The 16503-nt window shown below is 39.4% G+C and overlaps 1 protein-coding gene across 1 annotated transcript in view; it reads left to right on the forward strand.

Moving 5' to 3' along the window:
• Positions 1-9612, forward strand: part of LOC138855021 (neprilysin-1-like) — a 20096-nt gene extending 10484 nt beyond the window's left edge. The window contains exons 9-13 of the mRNA XM_070101635.1: positions 1-183; positions 962-1124; positions 2316-2502; positions 3453-3582; positions 4507-9612. Of these exons, the coding sequence (XP_069957736.1) occupies positions 1-183; positions 962-1124; positions 2316-2502; positions 3453-3582; positions 4507-4779 (936 nt within the window). The 3' untranslated portion in view covers positions 4780-9612. The remainder of the gene's footprint in view (positions 184-961; positions 1125-2315; positions 2503-3452; positions 3583-4506) is intronic.
• The last annotated feature ends 6891 nt before the right edge of the window (positions 9613-16503 follow it).

Here is a 16503-nt window from a genome sequence, read left to right on the forward strand (position 1 = left end):
GAGACGGCGCTGGAGATGATCCACACCCTGAGGTCCGCCTTCTCCGACCTACTGGAGGAGAACGACTGGATGGATGACGAGACGAGAGCCGTAGCTCGCGAGAAGGCCAACGCTATGAACGAAAAGATAGGCTACCCGGAGATGCTAACCAAGCCAGATGAACTGGCCAAGGAATACCAGAATGTGAGTGGGAGAGTAAGTCGATTACTGAATACCGTATTTTCCGGCATATAAGGCGCACGATCATATGAGACATATAAGACGATATTTCCAAGCAGTGTAACGTAACGTCAGTAAACAAATGGTAAAGTATATCAAAGCCTAGAGCATATGAGGCGTAGGTGACTTTCCAAGACTATGTAAGGAAAAAAGGAGTCTTATATGCAGGAAAACACGGTAAATCCGTGAGTCAACGAGTGAGTACGTCATTCATCGTGGTAATATTTATTAGTAAAATCCTCTATATTCTTTCCATGTTACTCAAGAAGCAAAATAAATTGCTGGTAGATACACACTCCTGTGAAATAGTTGTTAGCGGTAACCATTGTCAAAATTCGTAACAATCACCCTAGTATAACACATATGGCTGCAAAAATGTTTGAGACAAAATTCGTACTCGGACAAGATGGAAGTTTTGAGATTTGAAGAGTTCTCTGATGTAATTTATTACTCAGCCATCTTGGAAATAAAAATAAATACACGTATCGATATTGGTAAAATTAATAAAAAAAATACTAGCACACACGTTTTTCTAACAGATAAAGAGCAATAACTTTGTTATAAGTCAGGTATACATTATTATTATTATTATTATTATTATTATGGCAAAGAATAAACCAGTGACGGTCATTCGGCTCAAGTAGTGGGGAAGGCTCGATCCTCCGTATACTAAAAGAGAGGCAGATAATTTCCCTATCTGTATTGTGTCACACATGACGTAACACGAGGTTCTCTCTCGCAGCTGACCATCGTGGAGAACCAGCACTTACAGAATGTCTTCAACTGGCTGAAGTACGACGCCAACAAGAACTTGGGTCGCCTGCGGGAGGATGTCAACAAAGCCAAGTGGTCCACCGCACCGGCTGTTCTCAACGCTTTCTACAACCCTAACTTTAATGATATAGGTGAGTACCAACCTTGCCAAAATAAATAGTATAGGTGAGTACCAACCTTGCCAAAATAAACCTAACTTTAATAGTATAGGCGAGTACCAACCTTGCCAAAATAACCCTAACTTTAATAGTATAGGTGAGTACCAACCTTGCCAAAACGTAATCTGCATTTATAATTTAATTTTGATACATTAAATTAATCACCCATTTAACCACAAAAAATAAATCGAGGATCGAACCACCATCTTGCTGGTCAGGAGACTTGACCAGTTGAAAACGAGAAAAATGAACATTTTTCCAATTCACAAGTCTTCTCATGCTGGTACATACACCAAAATTTAAAACTATTTTTAGTGAGAGAAAGGTAGACACGCATGAATAATTAATATGTGGCACCGTGGTGGCGTTAGCAGCAGTGTAAAGCGTATTTTTAGCTAACAGTGAAGCTTAAAACACTCGGAGAGAGAGTCTTTCTACGTGCTTGTCCCCTCAAGAGGTGTTCGTTGATGCTGGTGAGAGGATCTTGATCTAGGGAAATTGATCTGTTCTACAATTCCATGAATTAAGCCTGAATGCCTTCCGTTCCCCCCTCCCCCCACAGGCGCTGTATAATCCCTACGGATTTAGCGCTCCCCATAATAATAATCTACATGCTCTTACACAAAGTAATAAAATGCATTTATATTATTTATGTATTTACATTAGCAATTAATAAGTATTGAGAAAAGGATCAAGTGTCACTAATACGTCACACTACCCAGTTATTAATAAACTCTGAGAGTAATAGGTACATGTGTGGTCATGACATGACTACACTGGTCAATGATCCTACACTCAATATTATTACTGTATATCCATAAGGAAGCGCTAATCCCGTAAGGGACTGTTGTTTCTGAAATGATAGGTTATCAGGTTTGATCCAAGAAAAAAGAATTATTCTTCTTTCTTCGTATTATTATTATTATTACTACAATCAAAGCTAATCACTAAACCCACCAAGAATTCACTGAAGTCGTTGACTGGCATTAAGGAATCTCCTTAAAAATAAATATATATATATATATTGAGCACCCTAATCTTTAAATAAGGAACGCAATATTCTTTGCCAGGAAAGCACCTTTTCTTTACTAATAAAACTGTATACATTTCTTAACAAATAAAATGGTGGTTGGTGTGCACAAGTCTAAGAAGTCTCTTCCACAGTTTTCCCAGCGGGGATCCTGCAGCCACTCTTCTACTCTCAGCACCTTCCCAAGTCCCTCAACTATGGTGGCATTGGTGTTGTTATTGGACACGAGATGACCCACGGCTTCGACGACAAGGGTCGACAGTTTGACAAGGAGGGTAACCTCAAACAGTGGTGGAACAACCGTACCATTCAGGCTTTTAGGTGAGACAAACCTTTCTAATTCCTTGTGTATTATTTCAGTGCTATGTATAACGGAGAAGCTTTAATAATTATAGTCATAGGAAACAACTAAATTTCTAGGGCTCCTACAGTGCTTGGGAAATGAAAAGTAAATGTCAGGTTTGATGTAAGGAAGAGGGCAGTAGATGTAATTCCTTAAATCAAAAACTCTTCCCCAGCATCAACTAGAATGTAAAAATTAATAACTTTATTGGCCAAAATATAAATCATAGCGTCAGTGATGAAGCATTAACTTGCGCAGGTATCTTTTGTTTGCACTCCCAGATTAAAATATAAATTAAAATATTTATTCTCGGTTAGATTAGGTTAGTACAGCGTATTTAACATACATTTACGAACAATTCTCTGGTAATAACGGAATATAAAAGGTGGCTTACGTGTGCCAGGGCAGTGCATACTGTAGGATCTTACCTTATGTTTGTCCAGTTATAAAACTAGGTTGCTTCCTGTGCTGTCACAGCTTACAATCCCCTCCCCAACCGATTTATACAACCTGCTTGTCAACCTATCTTGCTCCATCCTTTCTAAATGACCACTCTTAACGACAAGCCTTCTACTTCTAGAATTACATCTAACATATCAACACAAGTCATTTTATTTCTCCTTATTTTCTGCTTCACACCACACACTGATTCTCAGGCAAGACATCCCCGCTGCAGCATTCAGAGTTCAAGTCAAGAGTATATAAGATAGTGCAGATGAAGGAAACATTTAATGCCTTACATGTAAGAATGATATAGTTTACACGTAATAATGGTAAGATTTACCGTAATAGATATGGATTACATGTAATAATGATATAGCTCATACATTATAACTGCTATGTTATGATTCACATATATGAATCCTGAAAGGCCTATCAGCGAGAAGAAATCATTAAAAGAGTCTAATCGTGCACCTCTCTCCCGCAGAGATCGCGCCCAGTGCATCATCGACCAGTATGCGGGGTACAAGGTCGAGCAGGTCAACCAGTACATCAATGGTCGCATGACCCAAGGGGAAAATATTGCTGACAATGGTGGCATAAAACAGGCGTACAGGGTAGGTCAAGGGTCATACAGAGGTATAAGGTAGGTCAAAGGTCATAGAAGTACAAGGTAGGTCAAGGTCATGCAAAATGTATAAGGTAGGTTAAAGGTCATCGAGGAACAAAGTAGGTCAAAGGCTGTAGAGAAGTGCAAGATAGGTCATAGGTAGATGGTAAGTGAAAAGGTCATAGAGGTACAAAGTAGGTCAAGGGTCGTAGGAACGCATACTAGGTCATACAGAGGAATAGGGTAGGTCTCATGTGACAATAGCGCATCATGATAAGTATATCAGCACTAAGATGTATCTCGTAGTATTGACAGACCAATAACAATTTAATGTGTAGTGGGATCAGAACAAAGCCAGCATGCAAGGACGTATCTAGGATCCTGTATAAAGGCATACCCAATTGTATGAGCACATATCTAGAATAAGGAGGTACCTATTATTCTAAGAATGTATATAGTAAAATAAGCAAGTATCTAGTATTCTAAGAATGTATATAGTAAAATAAGGTATCCAGAGGTATAATAATTTACCTAGTCGTCTGAAACCACAACTTGTGTTATTACAATATGTCGACTTGCTGATTATTATTTATATTATTTATTGTAACTGGGGAAGGGGGGAAAGCGCCTGAGGAATGGGAGGCATTTAGGTTTGATCCAAAGAAGGGAAGGACAAGTTCAGTTCCTTGGATCTGGAGCCCTACTTGAGGGAATATTATTATAATCAAAAAGCGTTAAACCTGAGGGAATACTAATTTTAGTCTCAGGATTATGAGTCAGATACACGAGTACATATGCCAATATGTAGAAGCCTCAACAAGTGTGTAACAGTGTCAGGACAAAGAAGAGTGAGAGCATTTGTTATTCTTACTCATGGAGAAGAGTTAAACCCGAGGCAGTGTAGTGCTAATTTTCTTTCCTCCCTTGGCAGGCGTACCGACAGTGGGTGAAGAGGAACGGAGAGGAAAAGTTGCTGCCGGGAATGCAACTTAACCACGACCAACTCTTCTTCCTCAACTACGCTAGGATCTGGTGCGGCACCATGCGCCCAGAAGACGCTCTTTCCAAGATCCGCTCCTCGGTGCACTCCCTAGGACCCATCAGAGTCCTGGGCCCCCTCTCAAACTCCGAGGACTTCGCGAGGTCCTACAACTGCCCTGTTGGAAGTAGGATGAACCCGAAGAAGAAGTGCTCAGTGTGGTGAAGTGTCGATATCCCGAGAAGCGAAGCTTCACATTCGTACTCGTTTCGTTTTATATATTTTTTTTCGCTGAAGAAATGCAAGTTGCCATTTGGATATTGATGGTGGGTACTCATATGGAGGTGTTGAAGTTGTTAGTGGGTGTTCACCGGAGGTGTTTAGGTTAGTGACAGGTGTTCCAGGTGAGATGTAACGTTGTATCTGGTGGCATGTATTCTCATGGAGGTGTTGAGACTGACAGGTGTTCTTTCAGAGGTGTTAAAGATGGTGGCGGCAGTTCGTGCGGAGGTGCTGAGACGAAGTGGGTGTTGTTGCAGAGATGTTAGTTATTAGCGGACAGTATTTCAGGGTTGCTGAAGTTGGTGTCGGTAGTTCACGCGTATGTATAAGTTGGAGGTGGGTGTTAGTGCAGAGATAATAAGGTTGGAGGTGGGAGAAATGACAATGGTGGCGATGACAGGATTTATGACAATAGTAGCAGTGGAGGTATTTTGAAACAAGTGGGATTTGTGAGCGGCTGTGCTGAAAGAAGTGACATAGGTCGTACTGTTGGAATTTGTGATAGTGGTGGTGTTGGGAGAAATTACAGAGGTAGTGGTAGGATTAGCAAGAATAAAAAATAGAAATAAAGGTACGAAAAACCATTTTAGGTCTAGGGAAGGGGTGAAAACAGAAAATTAGTCAAGAAAAAAGAACAGGGAAGTTTTAGTTGATATATACAGAAGAAACTGATGATCGAGGGAAGTCATAGTTATAGATAAAAGAAAAAATTGGTTTTTCAAATTGGACAGATTTCAAATTTCATTAGAAGGCAATATTTGCATGATGTATAAAATACATATTTATATATACATATAACGGGTGACTGGTGATTTAGAAGTCATCAGAGGCAGCACAGACAAGGCTGTTTTATTAACAACAGGAGACGAAGGATCTTAACGCAAATATTCATACAAAAGTAAAAAAAAAATACATCATTTATTATCATTTACTCAGCATTTAGCACTCAAATACTTGAAAAAGGCAAATTTCAGGGGCTAGGTATTAAACAAGTTAAACTAAGAGTACAGACACTATCATAATGAATACAGTATGCTTCTATTTAGCCTAATATGCTTATGGACTCGATCTCACAATCGAAGTTTTCATATAAAATCTACTTGGGAATTAGTGCCATATATATAAAAAAATCACGAAGAATTTAAGAAACAGCCTAAACTGGAGCATACTTTTGTACATATCTCATGGATACGCAAAGAAACATTTTCTATTTTTATGTAGTTATTTCTTCCGTATAAAGTTAAGTGTGTTGACGTCTTGGTGTTATATAAAAAGCTGAGTTCCCCTTCAGGTTTATTTCTCTCGTTGTGAGTTGGTTATTGTGACTTAGTAGTAAATAAGTGTTTGGCTCGGGCGGGGGGTTTTCAGCTTCACGTCAGGGCAGGAATGAGGCTCGTCTTTTCATCCTTGTAACCTTCTCACAAACCTAACGCACAAAATCTAACAAATCCTCAACATTAAAATGCTGATTGGCTAATTTAACAAAACCTTACCTAAAGCTTATGTTAATTATCTGGTTAGAATATCAAGGGATGTCACGGTGGGTAGGGAGCCCACAGCCTACCTCATGACCGTTGACTTGTGGACTTCGCAATTAGATGACAAAGGAGATCCTTGCCCCATCCCCGCCCTCCCCCCCCCCCTACATTCATATTATTTTCATAGTCGACTAGGATTTAGTTAAATTGGAAATGAATAATTTTAATATTATTAAAAATGTATAAAACATATATATAAATTTATGTGGAAAACACATATCCTATTTTGTGATGTTAAACTCCAATCTTTAAGATGTTAATACTGAGCTGGGGCCTGGAGCGCCCTTAGACTCACTCTCTACAATCCTTTATTATATTGTTCAATTGTCTTATTCATATACATACGAAGCGCTACCTCTGCCTCATCGTTCCTCATTAACCCAGCACCCAAACTCAGTGTCAAAATGGCGTACTGCCCATAATAGTGAAAAAAAAGACACGTTACAGAAGAAGCTTTTACAGGGATACCATTTTGCTGTGTAGAGCTTTATCAAGTCAGGAATAAAATAAAACTCTGCACAGAACGTTTCAAAACGCTGTCCCAATAGTAGCTTGCTCTGCAATGCGCCTTTTCTTCACGTAAACTCTGCTTCACTATCCATCCCAATCCCAGAATTCAACCCTACCTCATCATTCCTCACACCCCCAGGACCTAGACCCAGTACAAGCCAATGGCACAAATAAACCCACATGTACAGAAATTAACGATGAATAGAACTACGATATGCTTAATTATTATTACCACTACTAATCAAAATAATAAATGACCCAGAGGTTTAGAGCTTGATCGCCTGGTGCCAGGTGGGGCAGGTGAAGGAGTCGTACTAAAGGAAGACGAGAACAAGCTGAGAGACAAATTATTTTTTCCTATTTTTGTGATTCCTCATCCCATATTTCCTTTAAAAACTCATCTGTTCCGCTCCTCTCTTCTATCAATTGTGTAGAGTTTTATTTCTCCCTCGTTATTCCCACGTCATTATTACAATCAAAACTAAGTCTAAACATCCTCAGAACACTGCCCAGGTCCTCGTTATCCTATGTCAAGGTCCGTCAGCACTGGAGGTGATCAGTGAAAAGTGTCCGAAATATCACAAGTTATTGAGTTCTGCACTACATTGTCAAGAAAGCTGTGTTACTCCAGCTCTTTGCGTTACCAGCTAGTATTGTTTCCTTACGCCAGCTACCAAACACGATGTCATAAATTTTATTCACGTTTGTACCTTTACATTAACACTGCAGGAAATGATCAAGAAACACATTCTCTGATGTGTGCCTTAGTTCTTTCCTCGTAATTAAGTGACAAGTGCAACGCCAATCTTCTGCTTAATAACCTTTATATAGCCACAATTTCTGGGACGCTATTATGTAAATGACTTGACCCTCCAGCCTTGACTTGCTACTGGGGCGACTTGGCTTTCTCGATGCTAGCTTGGACCCACTCGGCCTAGCTTGGCTCAACTGAGCCTAGCTCGACTCTTGTGTATCTCGTTTAGCTCTCCGTGGCTTGGCTTGGTTATAACATCGGTATGACTGTCATTGGATAATTGATTTTAACGAGGCACAATTTACTTTATAGATTTTAAAAATCGGGTAATAGGCACACATGCCAAAGATTTCCACTGTTACTAGAGCAAGCATGTATTAAGGAAGAGCTTCACTCAGAGCGAAAATTTGTCTTAACGCTTGCTCTGTTCTGATTGCCTTATTCTATTCGACACTGCTTTCCACCCACCGGCACTGTGTTTTTCAACTACAGGTTACCATACATCCACTCCCAAATTTAGAGAGGCGGTTTATAGTACTCTATTAATATAGCAATTAAGCTTTAAGCAACAAGGCTGTCAAGTGTAAACAGTTCGAATTTCTGTCTTGGTCAAGCGTCTAATACGAGTCTCTATAATGATACATTGAAAAAATATCGGGATATACAAGTGTTACATTAGCCTACTGGGTCTGAATTCTTTTTCTGCACTAGCTTATGTCTCCTGGATCTGGCTTGACATTGCTTATTTTATTTTCCTCTCCCCTCCCTCAACATACCTCACCTGCTGTCATCATCTCGACTTTTTCCTCAATAAGCATTCTCGCGTGCGTATTAACCAACAATTTGTATCATAAATTCCCTTTAGACAGTTGCTGTTATGATGTTCGCTCCTCTTACATATCCTTCGGTTAATTGGACCATTATACATAATGAATATGTCTTAAGATGATGTATATATGCACGTATATATAAATGCCTGCATACTTACATTAATATTCTCATCGGGTAATTCACCTTCTGGTCTTGGGCTCTCTGATTGGTTGGAATCAGTGCCGAGCTCTCCTGACGTCGTGGACAGATTTAATGACGTCATTGATCAGCTGATGAGCTATCCGCCATCCTAATCAAAAAAAAAAAAAAAGAAAAAACACTGAATTATCAAGTAGTCATTCCATATCATGTTTGTTTAGTTTGTTTCTTGTTTACAACAATCCACTAGTTGACTGGTTCTGTTGTAAACAGGCTGTTAGCATCTAGTTATATGTGACGTCATAAAGAGAGATATTTTCATTTTATACTGATTTGTAACGTGAAAAATATAACAATAAAGATTTTTATTGCACAAATTATTGCTTTGTATATATCTGATGCAATTATCATCGCCATTTTAGGATATTTACAAAATTAAACGTCAGAATAATAGCGAGTGTTTCACTGCCAGTTTCCTGCTTTAAGAATGTAATGAGGGGTTGAGGAAGTTATTATTACTTATAAGTGCTAAACCCGTAGGGGTCATACAGCGCCCGGGGAATGGCAGGATAATCAAACCTGACCAAAGGAAGTTGCTCGAATTTCTTGGATCAAGGGCTTCACACCAGCATCAAGGCACCTTCCCATCCCTTCTTGAATAAAATCCTCTAGTCTGCCAAGACTCCTACTAGATAAAATCTACACACCACCCACTCTCCGTCACCCACTGTCTACACTCCACCCACTCTCCGCCACTCACCTACAGCTACAAGACCAAGACTAGCTACAAGACCTTGCTTAAAGCTATATTTTCACTCGTTATTATAATAAGGGTCATACAGTACCTGGAAAATGGAGGTACTATAATTAGGATCGAATGGGAGAACAAGACCAATTCCCAGCCAAGTAAATACCTCCCTCGAGAGATATTCACTTGGTTGGGTTAGATAACATTACTTAAACCTATAAATATATTTAACCACAAATAAACAATTACAAAAAACGGCTCCATATCTCACTTAACCGGCGAAACTAGTATTAAGAAGTGCTAAACGCAACGGGCCCATACACTGCCTTGAGAATGGGAGGGAATGAGATTCTGTCCCTGTAACGGGAGGATAGCTCCAATTCTTCGGATCAAAAGCCCTTCATCAGACTGAATGCACCTCCCTCGAAGGGTCATACACAACCTTGGAAATTGCAGGTAATACGATCTGATCCAAGGAATCTGAGATCAGCTCTAAATGAGAGGTCATTAAATTGAAGAAAACCTCATTTGCAGAAAAACGTAGACCTACTCTGGGACCGGGCCGCAGGGGCGCTGACCCGATATATTCAGGTAACCTCATGCCTAATACGTTCATGTTGACATGAGGAACACGTTGTGAAAGTGTTCATGTTATTAACTCTGAAGGGAGGTTACCTTGATGTGAGGGCTCTTGATCCAAGTAATTAAATATACTCACCATTTCCCTAATAAAACCTTATTCTCATTTCCCAGGCGCTGTATCACCCCTACAGATTTAGCGCTTTTATAACATTCTCTTGACTGCTAGCTTATCTTAGCTTGTCTTTGAATTATTTTTATAATCATAACTTAGCGCTAAACCCTTAAGTTATAAAATTTGTCTGAATGGTTCAACCTTCCTAAAGTGCTGCATTATTCAAGTCACTAGAGAAATGCTGGACAATCAGGTTCAATCCCAGTGTCACATTCCTTGGATCAAGAGCCTCTTACCGATATTGAGGCACCTCCCTAGATAGGTATCTTCATGGAAAAGCGCTAAATCCGCAGGGATCATAGTGCCTAGGGGTGGGGAAGGAGGCAATCATGTTTGAATTAAGGGTAGCTCCAGTGCCTTGGATCAAGAGCCCTGCACCAGCCTCGTGCCATTCAATGGAAGGGATACATGCATTTACATAAATTTCAATGGTGTCAGTCGCTTCAGCTTTATATAAAAGGGGGAAACGCTAAACTCGTAGGGTTCATACAGCTCTCTAAGAAAATGGGGCAACAAGGATGGATCTAAGGAAGAGGGAAGGAGAGAAGTGCAGTACCTTGGATCAAGAGCCCAGCACCATCAAGGAACACCAAGATGGCCGCCGCCACATAACTTACCTGCAGATGTCTGGTTGCATCATTTCCCGCTATTTCTTCCTCAACGCTGGTGCTACCACACTTAATTCTTCATGGCAGACTTCACCTCAGCTTCTCACTAATTCGAGAATGAATCGTAGCGTCGCACAGGCAAGAAAACCGTCCAAAATTGGAGGAAAAATGTCAGCGAAGACTCCACTGGTCGTCCTCCGCGAGGCGTCCCGCTGACTGCCTCACCACCAACATTCAATTATAATCTTATTTTGACCACACTGACCTCCCACCAGTTATTATTACAGTCAAAACTAGGTGCTAAACCCGCAAGAGTCATACAGCGCTGCTCCCACCAAAATATGGTAACCCAATAAAGAGGAAAATTCATAATTCATTCAATAGAAAAAAAGTCTAATTGTTACAGTAAATTATCACTGACAAATTTTAAATTGCTTCACATGTCCCTGATTACCACTCATTCCTAAAAATTGCACGACCCTTACAGGTTTAGCGTTTATCTATAATAATAATGGTGTGCAATAATAAATTATACAATGATAATAATAAACAATAATAGTAAGCATAATATTAAAACATTCAATAATAATAATGTTTATAAATCAAAGTAAGCAATCAGCTGGTCATTAATTAATTTGTTTTTCCCCGGCCCGCGTGTAATTTAATTTTGGTTATTCCGGGGGGAAAAAATAACCTTTTTGGTTATTAGGGGTGCGGTAAATAACCTTTAATTAATTGGTTATTACCCGGCTGCCTTGTAAATAACCTTTTTTTTGGGGGTTTTTATTGGCTGCGTGTAAAAAACCTTTTTTTTTGGGGTTTAAATTAGGTTTTGGTGTAAAAATAAACCTTTGTTTTTTGATTCCCGGTGGGGTTAAATTTTTAAAATTGGTTATTCGGTCCTTAAATAACCTTTAATTTTTTTATTGGTGTGTGTAAATAACCTTTAATTGGTTTATTCCCGGTCCTTAAAACCTTCAATTAATTGGTTATTCCCGGGCCCTTTGTAAATACCTTTTTAATTAATTGGTTATTACCCGGCTGCCGTGTAAATAACCTTTAATTAATTGGTTTTAGGGGTTTTAATTTAATTTTGGGGGTTATTCCCCGGCTGGTTTTAAAAACCTTTAATTAATTGAAATTGGGGTGCCTTTTAAAATTTTTTTTTTTTCCCCCGGGCTTTCCTTTTAATTCCCTGCCGTGTAAATAACCAAATGATTCCCCGGCTCCCGGGTTAAAAAACCCTTTATTAACGGTTTACCCGGCTGCCGTGTAAATAACCTTTAATTAATTGGTTATTACCCGGCTGCCGTGTAAATAACCTTTTATGGTGGTTTTCCGGTTGCCGTGAAAATCCAAATTTTGGTTTTTCGGCTCCCGTGAAAAAACCCAATTGTGGTTTTCCGGCTCCCCGTGAAAATCCTTTTAATTTTTGGGTTTATTCCCCGGTTGCCGGTAAATAACCAATTATGGTTTCCCGGCTCCCTGAAAAAACCCTTTTGGTTTTTTATTCCCCGGATCCTTAAAAAACCCTTTTAAATTTTTATTTTATTCCCGGTTTTTAAAAAACCTTTTAAATTTTGGTTATTCCCGGGGGGTTAAAAAACCTTTTGGTTATTCCCGGCTGCCGTGAAAATAACCTTTTTAAGGTTTTTTTGCCGTTAAACCTTTTAAATTTAAATTGGTTATTACCCGGCGGGTGTAAATACCTTTTTGGTTTTTCCCGGCTGCCGTGAAATCCTTGGGGGTTATTCCGTTTGGTGAAAATAACCTTTTAATTTTTATTTTTTCCCCGGTTGAAATAACCAATTGGTGGTTTTTCCCCGGCTGCCTTAAAATCCCCAAAATTGGTTTCCCGGCCCCGTGTAAATAACCTTTAATTAATTGGTTATTACCCGGCTGCCGTATAAATAACCTTTAACTGGTTATTCCCGGATCCTGTAAATAACCAAGGCTTTCCCGGCTGGGAAATAACCAATTTTGGTTTTCCCGGCTGCCTTAAAAAATAATTTTGGTTTTTTCCCCGGCTGCCGTGAAAATCCTTTTAGTTTATTCCCGGCTGCCGTGAAAATTTTTGGTGGTTATTCCCGGCTCCCGTGTAAAAAACCTTTTTTTTGGGGTTTTCCCGGCTGGTGAAATAATTTAAATTTTGGTTATTACCCGGCTGCCGTGTAAATAATTTTTTTGGGGGTGGTTTTACCCGGCGGGTTAAATCCTTTAATTTTGGTTTTGGCCCCGTGTAATCCTTTTTTTGGTTACCCCCCCGTTTTAAAAAACCTTTTTAACGGGTTTTTCCGGCCCCCGTGAAAATCCTTTTTAATTGGTTATTACCCCTGCCGGGGCGAGCATTTGTTTTTTTTTTGTTTTTAATTATTATTATTTAGTTCACAAAAATTGCCTTTTAAAAGGGTGACATTTGTCGCTATACAATGCCATGATCCTGGAGGGGTCTTGATCCCAGATCTACCCCTATCCTCGCCTACCTATTCCCTACTTTTTTCGGGGGTCAGATACCCTATGGGTTTAGATCTTTCCAGTGAGAACAATAACAATATAAGTAATACCAACAATAAATATTTAGGGAAGTTCACCTTTTATCATAGAAAACTTCAGTTTCCAGTAAAAGAAAACAAAATTTAGGTGGTAGCCTTATTTATTTACAAATAATATTCTCATTCGGTAACCCAGGATAACCCGATAAAGTTGGGTTCTTATCAAGTATTGTATGGCTTATTTCCATTAGTTCCTTTAATCCTCTCCCCCAGGATACAACCCACACCCAGGTACCTATTTACTAGGCTAGTAGGGGCGACAGGTGAAGGGAAACATGACCACTTGAACCCCAGACTCGTCAGTGTGCGAACTGAGGCTGCTTCTACCTGAGTCACTACACAAATTTATGATTATTATAATCATAACAAAGCGACCAGACACGAAGTCATTTCTTAATTATTATTATTATAATCAAGGGGGAAGCGCTAAACCCGGAGGATTATACAGCGCCTGGGGGGGGATGTGGAAGGCATTCAGGCTTAATTCGGGGAACTGGAGCACAGATCCAATTCCCTAAATCAAGAGCCCCTCACCAACATCAAGGAACCTTCCTTGAGGGGCCTAGTCATTTCTTAAAATTCCATACATAGAACTGTAACTACACACGACACAAAAAATACATAATTAACGTAGAATATGTAATTTGACCCAAGATAACAAGATTATTTACCCGGATGGTTAGTAACCCAGGATAAACCAACAGTCCATTATACCCAATGGGGTGAAACAGCGTCTGGGGAATCAGATCTAAGGGTAAGATAGGTCTAATTCCTTGGAACAAGAGCCGTTCACCAGCATCAAGACATCACCTTAAAGGATCATGTTTGATACTACAAATGTTCAAATCATTTTCTTATCAATCTTCATTCCCAACTATATTAGAATCGGGGATACTAAACCCGCAAGGGCCACAGCAGACGAGGAATGAGATACGTACTTGCACTTGGTCCGAGGAATGATGAAAAGTCAGATTTCCTCGAGGAATCCTTCACCTGCGACAAGGTGGTGATTTAATCTTCCAGTCTTTCCTCCCTTAGGCTTCTTACACTGTGTGGGTTTTTACACCCACTACTGTCTAGCCTTCTTACACCCACTGCACTGTCTAGGCTTCTTACACCCACTGCACTCTCTAGGCTTCTTACACCCACTGCACTGTCTAGGCTTCTTACACCCACTAGTCAAGGCTTCTTACCCACTGTATTATTATTATTATAAAGAAGCGCTAAACCCGGAGGATTATACAGCGCCTGGGGGGATGTGGAAGGCATTCAGGCTTAATTCGGGGAACTGGAGCACAGATCCAATTTCCTAAATCAAGAGCCCCTCACCAACATCAAGGAACCTTCCTTGAGGGGCTTACCCACTGTAGTCAAGGCTTCTTACCCACTAAAGTCTAGGCTTCTTACACCCACTACAGTCTGTGTTTCTTACTCCCAATACACTAGTCTGGGTTTCTTACACCCACTAGTCTGGGTTTCTTACACCCACTAGTCTGGGCCTCTTACACCCACTAGTCTGGGTTTCTTACACCCATTACACTGTTTAGGATTCTTACACCTACTACACTAAGCTTCTTACACCCACAACAGCCTGGGTTTCTTACACCCACTACACTGTCTAGGATTCTTACACCCACTACGTCTAGGATTCTTACACCCACTATGTCTATGATTCTTACATCCACTACGTCTAGGATTCTTACACCCACTACGTCTAGAATTCTTATACCCACTAGTCTAGGATTCTTACACCCACTACGTCTAGGATTCTTACACCCACTACGTCTAGATTTCTTACACCCACTAGTCTAGGTTTCTTACACCCACTAGTCTAGGTTCCTTACACCCACCACATTGTCTAGGCTTTTTACACCCACTACACTGTCTGGGTTTCTTACACCCATATGTCTAGGATTCTTACACTCACTACAATGACATCATCTATCCCTGTCTATTTAATATGAAAATGAATATATTTGGGGATAATGATTGAACACAGTATAAATTTCACTTTACTATTCCTTATAACAAAAGGAAACAATATTTACATATACAATGGTAACAATTTCGGAGGATAATCTACTTACTGAGTGAGTATCTCAGTGTGTATACATCAAGAGGTGTGTCTATGTACGTACATAGATACACCAAGAAATGTATCTATGTACGTTCACTAAGAAGTGTGTATCTCTAAATGCATATACACTAAGAGGTGTATCTGTGTTTATACACTGCTAAGTGTGTATGTATATATACATCAAGAGGTTTATCTGTGTATACACACCTCAGTATATATATATATATATATATATATATATATATATATATATATATATATATATATATATATATATATATATATATAAATATGTTTCAGCGTACATATCCAAATTCCCTATGTTAGGATTTAAAATACTCTTAATGTTAGTGTAGAGTTGTAGCAGTAATAACCCACGTGTAGTCGATAGGCTGCACCCTAAACTAACATCATACAGCGTGTATCATTAACTACGACATTCACAGAAATACGCAGAAGAATGAACAATACACCGCATATTCCAGCAAAAAATAAGCGTATTGATCAACCGTAAACATCCTAATATTAAAAATATATTGATCTACATAATGTCGTGTGTTTATATGTATATATATATATATATGTATATAAATGTTTGACATCAAAATATGCAAACATAAGAATAACTGTACACTATTTACAAAGGAACTTAAGTATGTTCGAGTATATACACCAGGGTATGAGGTGTATGTCTGTGTATATACACAGATGTGCATATCTGAGTATATACACTGAGAGCTTAGCTTTACTCTTCATTTTAGGTATTAAAGTATGCTTGGTTAGGTGGATAGTGGATAGACTTTAAACTTAATAAACTAACCGACCAACCAAAAACTTACATCGGGACAACGTTTCTGTTTGTGCCGGAGCGAAACGTTTGTGTTAATCAAAGCTTGTGCTGTATACAGTCTGTCTTCTTTTTTCTCACACGTGAAGCGACGTGTTAACACGGGAGGTATGGAGGATTGGGGGCAAATCGGAAGTAATTAGGTTCGGTCCAAGGAAAGGGAGCATTGATCCAATTCCTTGAATCAAAAGCCAGTCACCAGCGTCATGGAACCTCCACTGAGGTAACACCTAGATTTTTGGAAATGGAAAACGAGCATTTTCCGGCATGAAAGGTTTTGGGTACGATTTATTGCTCAAGTAATCAATTT

Source organism: Cherax quadricarinatus, chromosome 78 (genome assembly GCF_038502225.1).
Source record: "Cherax quadricarinatus isolate ZL_2023a chromosome 78, ASM3850222v1, whole genome shotgun sequence".
In the NCBI taxonomy this organism is placed as follows: Eukaryota; Metazoa; Arthropoda; class Malacostraca; order Decapoda; family Parastacidae; genus Cherax; species Cherax quadricarinatus.